Source organism: Hoplias malabaricus, chromosome Y (genome assembly GCF_029633855.1).
Source record: "Hoplias malabaricus isolate fHopMal1 chromosome Y, fHopMal1.hap1, whole genome shotgun sequence".
Taxonomy (NCBI): Eukaryota; Metazoa; Chordata; class Actinopteri; order Characiformes; family Erythrinidae; genus Hoplias; species Hoplias malabaricus.
In genome coordinates, this window is record NC_089820.1 from 45,828,244 (window position 1) to 45,844,029 (window position 15,786).

General features: G+C 35.5%; 1 protein-coding gene across 4 annotated transcripts; it reads left to right on the forward strand.

The window, feature by feature from the left end:
• Positions 1-706: 706 nt before the first annotated feature.
• Positions 707-14,948, forward strand: LOC136678189 (nucleosome assembly protein 1-like 4). Of its 4 annotated transcripts, XM_066656129.1 has the most exons (15): positions 707-804; positions 2,375-2,425; positions 3,564-3,660; positions 5,521-5,662; positions 6,204-6,287; positions 6,748-6,879; positions 8,211-8,282; positions 8,566-8,705; positions 10,094-10,239; positions 10,334-10,353; positions 10,672-10,791; positions 10,979-11,011; positions 11,127-11,174; positions 11,447-11,479; positions 13,591-13,696. In XM_066656129.1, exons 2-14 carry the CDS (start codon positions 2,398-2,400, stop codon positions 11,450-11,452), a joined length of 1,068 nt encoding a protein of 355 aa, XP_066512226.1. In that variant the 5' UTR covers positions 707-804; positions 2,375-2,397; the 3' UTR covers positions 11,453-11,479; positions 13,591-13,696. The 4 variants fall into 4 exon arrangements, with proteins under 4 accessions (XP_066512226.1, XP_066512223.1, XP_066512225.1 ...); XM_066656126.1 differs by lacking the exon at positions 11,447-11,479 and having other exon boundaries at positions 13,591-14,947; XM_066656128.1 differs by lacking the exons at positions 707-804; positions 11,447-11,479 and adding an exon at positions 855-875 and having other exon boundaries at positions 13,591-14,948.
• The last annotated feature ends 838 nt before the right edge of the window (positions 14,949-15,786 follow it).

Here is a 15,786-nt window from a genome sequence, read left to right on the forward strand (position 1 = left end):
AGCCATAAAAGTAGGCTAATAGTGGAAAAAATAAATATGAATGAAAAAAATACAAATGGTAATGGGCATAAAATATGCTAAATGATAAGATAAGATAAGATAATCCTTTATTAGTCCCACATTGGGGAAATTCAAAGTGTTACAGTAGCAAAGGGACAGCAAAGTACTCAGTAATAAAAAGAGGTAACAAAAGGAAAACCTAGTTATTACTATATTATTACTAGTATTATATAAAAAGTATATAAGAAATGTATATATATATATATATTTACAACAAAATATACATGACTACTGCACATGGAATACTGCACATCATATATTTCTCTTTGGTAGATTCAATTATTGCACATTATATTGTACAAATATCACAGCATTATAAAATTTTGTACATTATATATATATACATATATATATTGAATATATTCATCCTTGTAAGAGGGCAGATACGCAGCAGCAGATATTTGTTCCTCTTGACATAGAAATTCCATTTTATCAAACAAGTCTAACAGTGCAGCTTTAAAGAAATGGAAATTACGTTAGGGGAGATGGCTGTACACCATCTGGCTGGACACAAGTGTGTAATATTTTTCATATTATGTTTGACTGCTTTACCTCTGTAAGTCGTGTCTCTGCGGTTTAAATCATCTTTCCACTCAGTAAATAAGTCCGAGTTTTACTGACCGTTGACGTTTCGTTGAGGCGGCGCTACACTAACGCTGGGCCCAATGAGAGGGATCTGACACTGCTTCAAAGTGGCCCACTCCATTGAAACTGCCAATGTGAACGAAAACAGCTCTGGGCAAGGTAAGAAAGAGAGTCTGGAAAGATCTTCAGAGTTGTCCGAGCTCGTCAGTCAGTCGGTTGCAGTGCTGAGGGTAGTAAATTATGATCAAGACAAAGCGAACGGTAGTGTTTTCTGTCAGGTTTGTGTTTGTTTCGTGCTGCGTAACTGCAGCTTTGTCGGGATGTGTTATTGTTGTTTTCCGAGCTTTGTTTGGAAACACTGCGAACTCTCTCAAGGATCCTAACTATGTGGAAAACGTGTTAAGTCTATACCAAACGAACTCCAGCTAACTGTGCCGGAGTCCTCGCACGATGTTTAATGTAACGTTAAAGTAAGTTGCACTGAGATGCAGCAGGTCCAGTTGCTGTGAGCAGCTAGCAGCAGGTGAATGTTAACGTTATTTAGCTTCGTCACCTGCGCAGCCGCTTTAGGTTTATCACTTTTCAGAAATGTATTCCGAGTTACTCTCTGTGAAATGTCAATATTCAGCTACAGTTCAGTGATGTACAATTTAAGCGGACATCGTTTATGGCAAAGCACCGGTGGCTAACGGTAAATTAAGCAGCTGTTAGCTTGCTAGCTAGAGCTTCTGGCACCGCCCAGAAACGTATTTTTGTCGATGTTAGCCGCAGAGTTTGGCGTCTACACAAGCACAGCATGATACTTTTATTCCTCATAATAGTCGCTGAATACTTGTTAAACCACCTGAAACCATGTCAATATAAAGCCCTGAACTATGAGCTGGACTGCTAACAAAGTTAGCCAAATTGCGTCATCGTTGTGCTTTAGCAGTTTCCCACGAGGCTGAAGTTAGCTTGTTATTCTAAAGCTTTAAAGACGAACTTTTGTTTCCACCTTAAATGTTGCAGCAAGTCATATTGTGGTCAGAGGCACCAGAATACAACCGCTGCAACGTTTAAGGTGGAACGGAAGATTTGAATGAGAAAGTCGTCAGGTTTCTCCGCTTGTCAAATATCTGAACACTTCAGATCATAAGTGGTTACAACAATATTTGAATAATTATGTTAAAACAACTAAAACTGGCATAGCGTAATATTGACATACATTACAGCAGAATTTCAGATGTGCTGCATAGTTCGGGAAAAAAATATATATATATATAAATATATATAAAAATATATATATAAAAATATATTATATATATATAGCATATATGCAAGCTCATTTCCATACTACTGAGCAATGTGAGGGAAAAAATATATATATATATATATATATATTTTCCCTCACATTGCTCAGTAGTATGGAAATGAGCTTGCATATATGCTAGAAAGGCTAATAAAATCAGAAGAATTATTTATATAAGGCATCAGCGCATCAGCTAGACATTAAATTAACCCCTAATGCAGAATGACACCAATCCAAAAGTATTGTGTGACTAAATATTATGAATGCAGTGGAAACCAATGGTGAATCTAAATAATAAATACTTTGTGGTATTTATTGTGGAATGGTAAGAGCATTAATTTTTTTCCTTCAGGCCTTTTGTTAGTCTGCCACACCTGGCTTACCAGCCTTAAGCCATTTTTACAATAATACTCTGCTTCATTAATGTTTGTTCCTGTGCAGAACACTTGAGCTGTGCTTACAAGATGGAAGGTGACAAGAATGAAGCCAAAGGTAAAGTTACTGTGATACCTCAGTGAGATCCTCAATTATCTCCTTCATTTGTTGTGGAAAAGATCAGACCATTCTGTAAAAATTTATCAGCAGGTGGGCAGTTGTTTCTTCCGCGACCTATGAATGATCATTCCAAGATTCCAAGGCTCGTGTAAAGTTTCAGTATAAAAGTTTCATGAAGACTTGATATAATGCAACCAACTCATTTCAGCTATTAGACCCCCTTCCCCATTCAATCTGTCTTTTCTACAGATGCGGAAATGCATTAGAAATCTGAAGACTCATGCATTGTTTGAAGATGTATCATTGTTCACCAGAGCTCCATAGAATCTCTCAATAGCCCGAGTGCTGGTTTATTAATTTTTAGGCGGATGTTTATCTGGTTTTTAAAGTGTGTGTATTATGTGAAATATTTCTTTGTAGAAACTCTTACTGATTTGGATGAACTAATGTTACAAATATGTTTCAGGACAAGCTTACCTCTAAACAGACGTAATGCAGTATATTCATAAGCATTTTGTTTAACTCAGTGGTGCCTTGTGTTATGACGTGATGCCTAAAGCCATGACCTAATGTTTAGAGAAGTGTGCTTAGGACTGGAAGGTCACTGGTTCGATCCTCACAACTTTCAGTAAAATTAGAGGCAAGTGGGGTGAAGGAACAACACTCTCACCTCCCACAGGCCATGGCTGAATTGCCCATGAGCTCCTCTGTGTTGGGCTGCCCACAGTTGTGTGTGTGTGTGTGTGTGTGTGTGCGCTCACTGCCACTACTGTGTGTTTGTGTGTGTCTGGGTGTCAGTTACTGCCATGGATAGGTTAAATGCAGGACATGGGTTAATGTGTACATGTTTTATTGGATGTTGAACAATGACAAATAAATTAATTCAGGCATTGAACACTTGAGATGTCAACATGCTATTGCTGTGTATAATTTCAGTTTGGCAAGTAGAGTATAGAACTCTAGATTTTGTTTATGCATATTTGGAAGAAAGTGCTTATGGAAACTTAGATCAGATTATTTGACTGCTCTCTAGTTTTAGGTTTCTATTTCAAACCTGTTGATTTGGATGATAAGCCTCGTACTAAATTCCATGTAACCTTTTCTCAAGGATTATAACTGTGTTGTATACCTGCAGGTAAGGTGGGTGACCAAGTGATGCAGAACCCACAAGCGCTGGCAGCTCTTCAGGACAGACTAGACAGTGTCACAAACACTCCTTCTGTTATGGACAGGTCAGTTTTTTGTAGATAATTAAATTGTTGCTGATAGGTAGCTGCTTCATAAGCTTTCATTTTCTTTTGTTTTACTTGCATTTCATATAAAGGCTTTTTTTATTAGACTGATAAATGTATAAAACACATTTCCAGAAAATATTAAAAAATATATATTTTTTATTCTCTCGACCCATAATTAAATTGAAAAAAGCACAAAGAATAAATGTCCAATGATTTCAACAGAACAATATGACTGCATTTTGTTAATATAAAAAAATGATTGATTTGATGACTTCAACAAACTCCAAAAATGTGCAGACGGGCAAAGTGTTGACTAAGTGTGACTTTCAAGTTCTCAGATGGCACTGCATAAGACACTGTCATGCTACATCGATAAATATAGTCATATGGGCTCAGGAGAAATTTGTAAAAACTGTTGTCCCAAGAAATTGACCCTGCAAAAGCAGAAAGCCATACACAAGTCCTTTGTGGTAGAATGAGTTCTATCAAGTTCTCTGGGCCCAAGCGTATGTCAGATGGTCCAAGAGAATGTAGAAATGGTCGTTGTGTTCAGAGGTGTTTATGTTTCGTCTCGTTGTCATGAAAAATGAACATGCAAATTATGAAAGACCAACCAGACTGTTATCAGTGATAGGTTTAAAACCAACGTCTCTCATGTTATGGAGGGTGCATCAGTGACCATGGCATGGGTGACACATGTGTGAGAAGTTTCCATTGTTGTGGAGGCAGACATTGTTTTGTTTGAGAGACGTGCTGCCGTCAAGACAATATCTTTTTTAGGAAGTCCATGTGCTATTTTTTCAGCAAGACTATGCCAGGACGTTGCTCTATATGCTCTATAATCAACAAAATAAAATTATCAAAATAATAATAATTAAAAAAAAAAGATCTCAAATGCTAAATTTGAAAATACTGAGCAAGTGCATCAGAATTGTTCACAAGTACCTGTTGCTGAGTAAATATAGTTATTCCTGTCTCATTGGATGAAAAGCTTCCGGTTTGTGTTATATCTGATAACAGCCCATATTTCCAGGGAAGCTGAATCATTCCATCTGTTTAGATAGCTAAATAACAACAATAGGTTTATTTTTGTATCTTCTAAAAGTAGGCTTTAAGAAGGCCTGTGACTGCTGATCGTGTTTATTATTTATTAGATTACTCAGCTAGTGAGTTTATTTGAATATATATATAAAGACATAACTTTAAATCTAACACATTGCAGCATTCAGTGTTTACATAATAAGTTAAATAGAAGACGTGCACAGATGGCGTTAAGGTGCCAGGGAAGCTAAAGCAGGACCTTGCTAGACACATCCAGAGTCAAAGAATTGGCTCTTTTTGAATTTATTCCCCATAGCATAATTTTGGGGGACAAGCGAAATCAGTGCATAAATAAACTCAGATTGTACCCTATTCTGTAAACTCTAATTGTGGCCATTTTTAGTGTATAGTGGACTACTGCTGTGCATGCCTAGATTGACAAATGGTTTTGAATATTTCTGTGATACTATGGAATAAGCAATTGACAAACCTACTGATGATAAAAATCGGTGGAAACTGTTTATAACGGATTTTTACTAATTAGATGATGCAGCCCTAGTCTGAATCAACAAGGAGATGTTTATATGTTAATGTTTATATTGGTTGAACGCATAATATCCCTGTAACAAAGATTTATATAATTTTCAGTGTAATCTGTCACAGCAAAGTAGAGTTTTCACACCCCCAACTTCAGACTCAGACTGCATGCCCCAGAGAGCAGGGAAACACTAGATTTAACTAAAAGACTGGTCCAGATGTTCGGAAGTGTATGCCCATCTGCTTACAAATTATCTTCTCCTCATCCCCTCTCTGCAGCTTACCTCCATCTGTCAAGAGACGAGTCAATGCATTAAAGAATCTACAGGTCAAGAGTGCACACATAGAAGCCAAATTTTATGAAGAGGTGCATGAATTGGAGAGAAAGTATGCTGTACTCTATCAGCCACTGTTTGACAAGGTATGCCACCCTTTGCAGCTGTCATTTCAAGTACAATATTATTATATTAACATGACTGATAATTCAGGTTTTAGTTTAGATTTGAGTTTTTGGTTTACAGGCTATCATTGTTAAGTAGAAAGGCATGCGGTTTATCACTTGTTACATTTAGTTTATGGAGATAAATCATTCCTTGAGGTTTTTTTTGTCTAATAAAAAAATAAATAAATGTGTGGCATCTTACCTAATCATACCTTGTTTTATCAGTACAGAGTTGTTCCTCCCTGTAATTAATGTACGTTATGAATATCTTTATACTCTTAAGTTCTCATTTTGGACAGGACAAAATATTTAAAGGGATTTAATTTTTCCATTCATCCTTTGTTTGAGAAATTCTTTGAGAAAATATTGCAGGCCAGCAACCAAAAAAAATAATTCTTAACCAAGCTGACTGAGGTTTCAGACTTTTATCCTCATCAGCTTACACAGTTTCAGCAGAGTTTATGCTCCAAGCTCATTCTTCTTGGTTTTTATTTCACTCTCCATCCTTTTTTGGCTCCAGAGGAAAGACATTGTAACGGGTACAGTGGAACCTACAGATGAGGAGTGCGAATGGCAGAGTGACCATGAAGACGAGGAGCTGGCAGTAAGTATTGTGCTACTATATTTAATTTCGCCTACTTTGCAACTTCAACATCTAGTTGGCTTGCTTTCGTTTGAGTGCTGTGGGAGACTGTTACAGTTCAGGCAAATTTTGTTTTTATTGTTTAGCTTTATATTACTAACAAAAAGTTTACTACATTTATTATTAATTTAATTACTCGTTAAGATGGTATTGTGCTCAGTTTCTAACATGTTTCACATACTTGAAAAAGTATCCTGTTTAAAATTCACTCCAGACTGTTCATCTAGATGTGCTTTAGTTTTTTTGCTTACTGATCAAATTTCAGATTATTCTTCTTTTATATTTTAATGGATGTGACTATATAGAGAGGGCCTAATGTTCTTAGTGAGACTGTTATATGGTCTGTGCATGTAAAAGAATGCAGCCTTCTCTTTGTGGTCAAGAATAAGGTGTGTAATGTGATCCTGGCTGCCCTTTGCAGGACGAGTTACAGAAGAAAGCTTCTATAGAGGAGCCGAAGGAGGAAGCTGCTGCCGAGGAGAACCCAAAAGGAATTCCAGAATTCTGGCTCTCAATATTCCGCAATGTGGATATGCTGAGTGACATGCTTCAGGTGAAAGAGTACCTTCCAGTTTATTCTGATTATAATCCTAAAAATGGTCATAATTGATATTTTTCCCTTTTCATCTTTGTGATGTGAGTTAGACAAGGTCAGTAATAAGTGCATAAATCAAGAACAAGTTTAGCAAAATTTGCAGCCTACTTATGCCCTATGCTGCTGCTGTTCTGTTACTTTTATTTTTTTTATTTACTCTAACAAGTACCTTATTAAAGAACCCAGGGTTGCCATAAGCCCAATTTGTCAATGTGTAAATATGTAATTTATACAGCTATATACTCGTTGAGTGATTTAATAGAAAACTCTTCCCTGTAGCACCACCCCTGGCGCACAGTAAGAGAGAAGGCCATCTAGATACAGTGTTTACCCATAAATGCACACATATATGGCCAACAGTATTACTGTTTTTACTATTTAAGTGTTTTTTTTAAATAACCACTTTCTGGTTATTCTTTCCATCCTGGCTACCAACAGTATTCTTAACAGATATTTTATCTGTTTTCAGGGAGAGGTTTAAGAGAAAGTGTTTTAGGTAGTAGTAAATTGCCACCTGTTTTACAGTGTTGACTGTGCATAGAACACTTTTGTCTTTTCATATTTGCACTTGCAACAGTGATTGTTTAATCTGACTATATTTGTATGTAGATAGTGTAGTTGTGTACAGTTAGTGTACTTGATCAATTGTTTTTGAAGTTTCTATGGGTTATTTATTATGAGGGATCCACCGATCCTACTTTTTAAATTTCGATACCAAAAATATACATATGTTGATACCTGATAACTATTACAATTATCTTATTTAAATTAATAAACTGCATACCACATCATGTGGGAGAGACTTAAGGTGTTAGGAATGACTTAAACGTTACTAACTTTGTAGAACAAAATCTAACATATTACACATAGACGTAAATGTATTGTACAGCTATTTATTTGTCACTAAAATAACCAATTGTGCAGGACCTTGGCATGGCATTAAAAAAAAAATACTTCTTAAAATATATTCAAATGCAGATTCACTTTCTCAAACAAACAGTAATCAATCTTGTTTAAAAAAAATTATATATATATATTTTTTTTCTGCCTAATTTTCTGATACCTGATGCAGCTGATTTTCTTAATATTGGAACGGATCATAATATCGGATGAGTGCGTCACTACTTGTTTTTGGGCAATGTGTGTTACTATATCAAACTTGCCTCAGATGTCATGGTGCAAGGACATTTGATATGCTAATTATCTGTAATATAATGAGAGATTTGTTGTTGTTTTAAGAACTGGCTGGGTGTTCATTTTACCAATTAATGTTGTCTTTTTCCCACCAGGATCATGATGAGCCAATACTTAGACATTTACAAGACATTAAAGTAATATTTTCTGGTCCTGGTGAACCTATGGTAAGGATTAAAATTTGGCATGTATTTTGTGGACACTGAAGAGTTATTATGGCATTTTTTTCCAGGCTCTAAGTCCAGTATTTAATGTTAGTTCAAACCCATAGCATTCAGATCAGTTTAGGGTATATGCAGTGTTTCTCAAATCTGATTTTCAAATCAGTTTATAGTAATTCATGTGAATTCCTTTCCTGTATGCTATTTAGATTTTACTGATACTTTTGATGACAGCTGCTTACAGTACACACCCTGAGAATAAGTGTTTGTGTGTGTCTCCTCTTGACAGAGTTTCAAGTTAGAGTTTCACTTTGAACCTAACAACTACTTTAAGAACACCGTTCTCACAAAAGTCTACAAGATGAAGTCTGAACCGGACTCTGATGAACCATTCTCCTTTGAAGGGCCAGAGATCATTGACTGTGAAGGGTATGTGTGTTTAAGATTCTGGGTTCTGTTCTCAGGCTATATTGATAAGGGAAATGGGGATGGCCTTATAACTGTTCCACATTTGAATGTATGCGCTTTAAAACAAACTCTTTCAAATATAGCAACAATTTAATCGCTAATTAAAAATTCTAGTAATGAAAAAGAATATTAATTATTTGTAGACATGCCCAGGTCTGATAATTATATATAAAACCAGAATGTGATGTTGTTTTTGTTGTTGATTTGGATTCATGTTTGACACAATGGTAACTTTTTATAAAGACACTGAATAACAAACCATTTTAGATGTTTAATTGAATAGCCATGCCCAAATTTTAATAGTGCCCGATCTTAAGTTTTAGAGATTTTCAGATGTCTCTGGTGAGAATGTGTATATACATCCCACTGGTTTCCGCTGACTCCACCCCAAGTTCTTATAAAATGCTCAGATATGGTAAGGGCACTTTGGAGGGAAATAAAGTGTTATGGCTTTCTTGGAGGTGCAGTGATATGTAAATAAACAGTCACATGAATTAAGCAGCAGATACCAGCTAAACACTGGCTATAAGGGTAGATAGTAAGGACAATCCCATTTCACCCCTTGACCCTAACACACTGGTGTAAGTGTCTGATTGAAGACCAAGTGGTATGAAAGCCCTGTGAATCACAGGCAAGATGGCTGCACTAGTTACCAAAAACCCATAAATGTCAGTGTTTTCTCATTTTGAAAACCATGATTAACCATTGCATAATCTTAGTTTAATGCTAGTAGCTAGTCATAAGACATAAACTTACATGGTGAGCATGAAAAAAGCCAACACACGTTTGAATCTTTCAGGTTATGGAATTCTTACAACTTTCAAAATCCAAAACAATGTTAATCCTGGATTCTTTCGTGCTATTTTTTTTTTTTGCCTCTAATTTTGCATTACTTTGATTTGACAATGGTTGAATGAGCAGGTGAAGAGTGAGTTTTCTGTTCTGATATCTCCATATTTTGAATAGCTCTCATATTTAGTGCCATAATCAATGCAGCTGTTGCTCAGGTAAGTGGCAAAATGTTGAATTCTCTTTCAGAGGCTGTGCAAATGATGTAATTATATTAATTCTTACAGGTCTTTATATATTTTGAAGTCACAACCGCACAGTGATTTGTCCCCTTCCAACTCAGGAATACTACTGGTTTAAATTAAAACATGCCTTAAGGATTGCTGATTTAAGCATAAAAGACTTTAGTTCTAATCATTTGTGTGAAATAAAACCAGACCAGTGCTTTATGTTTGAGCTTCAGAGCCAGCTGTGTTAAGCTGCTCTTAACACTCTATCTATCGATTATATATAAAAAAAAAATTATTGTTTTTTTGTTTTTTATCTCGTCCTGGTTGCAGATGTGAGATTTACTGGAACAATGGCAAAGATGTCACAGTCAAAACAATCAAGAAGAAACAAAAGCACAAGGGCAGAGGCATAGTGAGGACAGTCACTAAACAAGTTCCCAATGACTCTTTTTTCAACTTTTTCAACCCCATTAAAGGTATAAGCTTCTATAACTAGAATTCTGGCTTTAAAACAGGCATATAAGAAATGAAGAGTAAAATAACAAATAATTTACTTTTCTCCCCTTATAGTTTCCCCAGATAAAGAATTGGTGAGTATTTTATCTATATTTACAAAGTCAGATGTATTTTACCGAGTCAAATAAATTTATACAGCTTTTATTTGGCAATGTTGTTATCCAACTGATGCATCTGTCTTGCCCTCATCAGTTTTTACAATAGTTACTCTAAGGTTTGTGCCCTTAGAATAACAGCTTTTTAGCGCTTTAAAAGTGTATTATCAGCCAAATCTGTTTATGGTTTTACATTAGATTTGATTTGGCAGTGTTGTACAGTAATTTGTGTGGGGTTGGTTTATACGTTTTTTTTATTTTATTTTTTTTTTTATATTTTTTTTTATGTTCTGGCAGGATGAAGATTCTGAGTTCACTCTGGCCACGGATTTTGAAATAGGCCATTTCTTTAGAGAAAGAATAGTACCCAGAGCTGTTCTGTATTTCACTGGGGAGGCACTGGAAGATGACGAGAGTGTAAGTGAACCTGTCTCTAACCAGCCAATAAGTAGGATTATTTTTTAAACTATGATGAAGTGAGTTCTGAATTAATTTTTCTAAAGACACAAAAAATACACAAAAATCAGGTTACAGAATCAAAGAAGATATATAAAATGTTTGTGGCAATGATTATTCCTCATTACTTTTTCATGTGCATTTTTAGTTTGAAGAAGAACTTGATGAGGGTGAAGAGGAGGTAAGTTTAAATCTGTTACTTGAAAACTTTGAAAATTCTAAGTTGTCCTTGTGGCTAGGTTTTCTCTTTTGAGATATTTGTAGTGGATAATACTTGTGTGGGTTTTGTGAAACAGGACCAAGATGATGAAATGGATGAAGAGGAGGAGGAGGGAGATACCAAGGTTAGTTTGTTTTTTTTATTTTTTATTTTTTTATTTTTTTTGTATATTTTGTGTCTTTTCAATACTTCTCATGCAGATTTGAATATGAATTCAGAACAAACATCTGTTCTGTCTCATGAATGAAAATGTTGTGTTTGAGTACTTGTCAGTGTCACAATGGTCCTTGGTTTTACTGTGTACAACCTTCTCAAGTTTGTTTTAAAGTTTTTTGAGATTTAATGGTGACTGGATGTTTTCCCACACCTTTTACCCTCCCTATTCCCCAATTGCAGGCATAAGTCATTTCTCACCTCATGCATTTCTAGGTAAGGAAGAAATGTCATGAGTTCATTGTACTGTGCTCGTTGATCTTCATTTGAGCTCCTTTTTTGTCATGTCATATATTTACACCACCATACTTTCCCTCTGATTGTTAACTTTCTTGCATTCATATCCCTAGGATATCCTTTCCATTAAAATGCATCTATTCCTTTTGTTCCTGTCTATCTAAAGAATGCCTTGTCCAATGAGTCTTTGTTAGGTTTATAAACTGGAGAAAGCCATTGTGTCCCTGCCCTGTTTTGACCTACCTCAGCTGTTTAAATTTAAACCCCATGAAGAATGGCTAGACAACAGTAATTTATATATATATATATATATATATATATATATATATATATATATACACACTTGAAGCTGAGAGTTTTTATTTATTTATTTATTTTTATGTGACTTTAGTATAAAAACACCCAGGAAATATTTTTGTTTTAGTGGGTGGTGTCATATTGGCTTTTCCAACAGGTCTCTGTTTTTGGCTAGATCAAAAACTAACCAGTAACTTGCATCATTTCCTTCATGGGTCCTCATATTTATTCTAGTTGACTATTAGTATACTAGCATAGTCCTTGTTTTTTGTGTAATCCCTGGCTTAACCTATTGTCTTGTCATATTTTTTCCTATAACGTAAACAGATATTTCTAAATATTTTTTTAACCAGGGTTCATCAGTTCTAATGGTGGGCTAGTGTCTAGGGCAGTTTGGTTTCATTAGATTTTTTTCCATGAGCTAAACAACATGCAAACACTTGGGAAGTTCTTTCTGAACTGGTTCTGTCTGTTGTAACATTTATCATTTAAGCATATATCTGAACAAAAGTGGGGTACTTTTCTTGATTCGTGTCTTTCATCACATATCTCTATAACTTACAAATAATCTGTAACAGGGTGCAAATGTGAACCCACTGCCTTGCCCAGTTTTAACTATTTCATGCCCCTGTTGAAGCATTAACTGGGCCTTAAATTTAGTTTGAACCTATCCACAGCTTCATATTTTGAACATTTACTGGTCCTGGGCATGAGAGTATAGTAGTCTAATCCTTCCCCTAACTACACATCCACAACAAGAATTAAATTCTTTTGGCGTTTCTGTGTGAGGATTAAAATACAGTTTAAAGATAATGAAGCTAAGTAAGGAGAATATTTTAAATAATTAGGAAATGTAGGGTAAGATGGACATGCTGTGAGAGACCCAATGTGAAATTTGCACCACTCAAGCATTAAAAAAGGAAGCACAATTTGTGTTGTGTTAGCTTTAGATACACATCAGGTTTTAGAAATACTATACCTGCTATTGTGAGTTGAAGCAGGGGGTGTTGGGAATAGCTGAAACTGGGCAAAGAAGTTTAGCTCTAGAAACTATTATGGCTGCTTTGAAATGCTCTCATTTTTATTGCAAAATTGCTTTCTAACCAATTGCCAAAATTTGAACACACTTCAGAGTTAGATGATGAAGTTAGGCACAGTGATATTTTTGATTCAGCACTAATTGTCTAGGTGATATAAAGGCTGTCATTTAAATGTGATCAGATAGCACACTCGATGGTAAACTAATGGTAATAACTTACTTACTAAAATATCTACAGTTAACACATTTCATTTGCAATGTCAATATGGATTAGTGTTACAGAAAAAGTGTTTCCTCTTAGTGGTACAGATACAGTTAAATGTTTAAAATGCAGGGATTTTTGCACTGTATCTTAAGATTATCGAAATGGTCTGCTCTTCTGGAGTATAGTAAACTCATAAAACCTCCTGCCATCAAATCTTAACCTCTGCAATATGTTTGTTAAATCAATAATTTTCATGCCAAGTATTAAAGTGCATGCCGTTTCACCAGCTCGATGAACAAGATCTAAGTTTTTCAAGTTCTGTTTGCACCTGAAAGCAGCATAAACAGTTCTTTATAGACACATTCTAAAAGCCATAAAATAATATTAACACACAAAAATTTTAGTGATTGTTATACTTTGGATTTGAACCCTCCTTTTGTGTCAGATATATCTTTCTTTTTACTTTTCCTATACTCCTCAGCTCTGATAGTTCTAGTGATTGACTATTAATCTCTTTTTTTTTATAATTTTTCATTTTCTTACTTCTAGTGTGGAGAGGCCCAACCTGCAGAGTGCAAACAGCAGTAATAGAGATTCTTCTACTGCCCCCCACCGCAACTCAAACTGGAACCTGGTTGGCCTTGCCTGATCTTAGCAGGGCTCTTAGCAGGGCACTGCCATCCTCACAAATCAACTGAGAAAAATGTCAGCAAAAAAAAAACAGATTAACACATTGCATGATTTAGTAAAGATTTTGTCTTACCTAGGTATTTTTTTCCATGCCCCCCCATGACTGAAATGTACATGTGGACGGAGGGGGTGCTGTGAGCGCTATGTAGGACAAAACTGCAAAATTCCGTTAACAACTGTGGGTTATTAAATTCTGAGCAAACTGCCGGTGTTCTAGAAACTGTACAAATTAATCTTGTTCATTTTTAAAAATCCAGTACATTCCAAACACACTGCGTTGGAATTAAGATTAGGCCCCAAGGTTTGATTGAGTTTATTTAACTTTGACTTGATCTCATAGTTTACTCAGGGTTTTTTATGCCAAGATAACGTGAGCATTCTCAGTTTTTAAACCATTCAATGATAAATTGAAACCCACGTCAAAGTTCTTTTTCCACACAAACCTTTTTAAATGCAGTTCCACTTTCTCTGTTATTTGTTTTTTGTTTTTTTTTTGTTTTGTTTTTTTAATGGTTTCCAGCTAGACCGATTGTTCTTGCAGCCCTGGTGGACCTCTACGAGAGTGTGAGGGAGTTGTCTCTCTGCTGTATGTACTGTGCCCTGTGGAGTTTGCCCCCTGTCCCCAGCATTTAACAACAATGTTGTTGCTTTACTGCCCCAAACGCTAACTAAAGAATTAAACATGGATATTGCCAAAGTTGGGGTTTTTCTTCCTACATAAAAAAATTATAGAGAAAATATTATAGTTATGTTGCCTGTATTTATTTTAAAATGAATATTAATAAATTATAGCCTAAATTAATAAACCTGTGGAGTCAGCCTTGGTGTAGACAAGGTGTCTGAACAGGATCCATCCACCAGAGGGCAGTGTAGTAAGACAGGGTTTTAAATGTTGGTAGTAATTTAGAGGGTCTATGATTGATGATGAGTATAGTCTTGGATAAAATGTCATAAGAAGCTTTGCCTTTTACTTATTTTTAATAATTTTATCCCCTAGACACTAGCTTGAATTTTCCTGAATATGCTGTACTCAAACATCAGTGGTGTGGTCAATCCCAAAGCAACTGTAGTCTCTAACATATGAGAGGAAATAAATTTATTAAAGCTTTGAAAAGAAAAAAAAAGAGAGAATGAATATTTCAAGCTGCAAGGACCTATGACTGACATGGGTCATAAAAGACGAAAGGGTTTTTTTTTCTTTCTTCATTGATCAATATTTTATACTTATTTTTATCATTCAAAGAACATTATATAAAAGCTGAAAATGTTACATTGATTTTTTTCTTGTTTGGCAATAAGTAAGCACCCAAAGCCTCTCCATTGCTTGATTTGCCCTCTGTTTACATCAAATGGTGCAATTTGCCCTTAAATCAGGTGCGAACTGTACTTGCAAGCAGTTCATTTTCATTTGGGAGTGAAGTTGTGTTGCATTTAAAAGAAAAAGCTGTTACCAGAAATTAAAAAAAAAAGTGAGATATGTGAGAAAGTCAAGGGCAACAGTCTGTCACTCAGTTTTTCACAAAGAAAAGGGGGGGGGGGGTGTAGTCTGAGAGATGGAAAATAACAGTTTATTCCAGAGTGAAATAAGTTTAATATATTCACACACACACACACACACACACACACACAGAGTGACTAAATGTCAGCTATGAGTGAAATTCAATTAATACAAGCAAAGTTTTTAGCAGCTATTCACACTAAATGAGTTGTCTCTCTGCCCTGTGCCAGGACAGGCAGCAGTAGCTTCAGTCTCTACAACCTTGCCACTTCATCCTCATCACAGCCCAGCCCCAACTGAAGAGGCAGGTGACCATCATGGTGTTCATTGACGTGTCAGCTGACAATGACATGGGCTTAGTAGGATTTTTTTCATTATTATTATTTAATAAATTGTTACAATTTTTACAATAAATTTAAATCACTTTCTCATACCCTGCTGCAAGACAAAAGCACTGTTTTTCTGGTCACTCACAGGATGACAGTGCTGGGTGCCCAGTATAATTGCATTATTTCTTTATTGATTTGTTTTACCAGCAGTGCCATTTATTTTCAAAA

Bases quoted from the DNA above. Each gene is read 5' to 3' on its own strand.
- LOC136678189 (XM_066656126.1), top strand. From the start codon at position 2,398: ATGGAAGGTGACAAGAATGAAGCCAAAG. The intron at 2,426-3,563 runs GTAAAGTTACTG...GTATACCTGCAG, and splicing joins TGACAAGAATGAAGCCAAAG to GTAAGGTGGGTGACCAAGTG. The intron at 10,792-10,978 runs GTAAGTGAACCT...GTGCATTTTTAG, and splicing joins CACTGGAAGATGACGAGAGT to TTTGAAGAAGAACTTGATGA.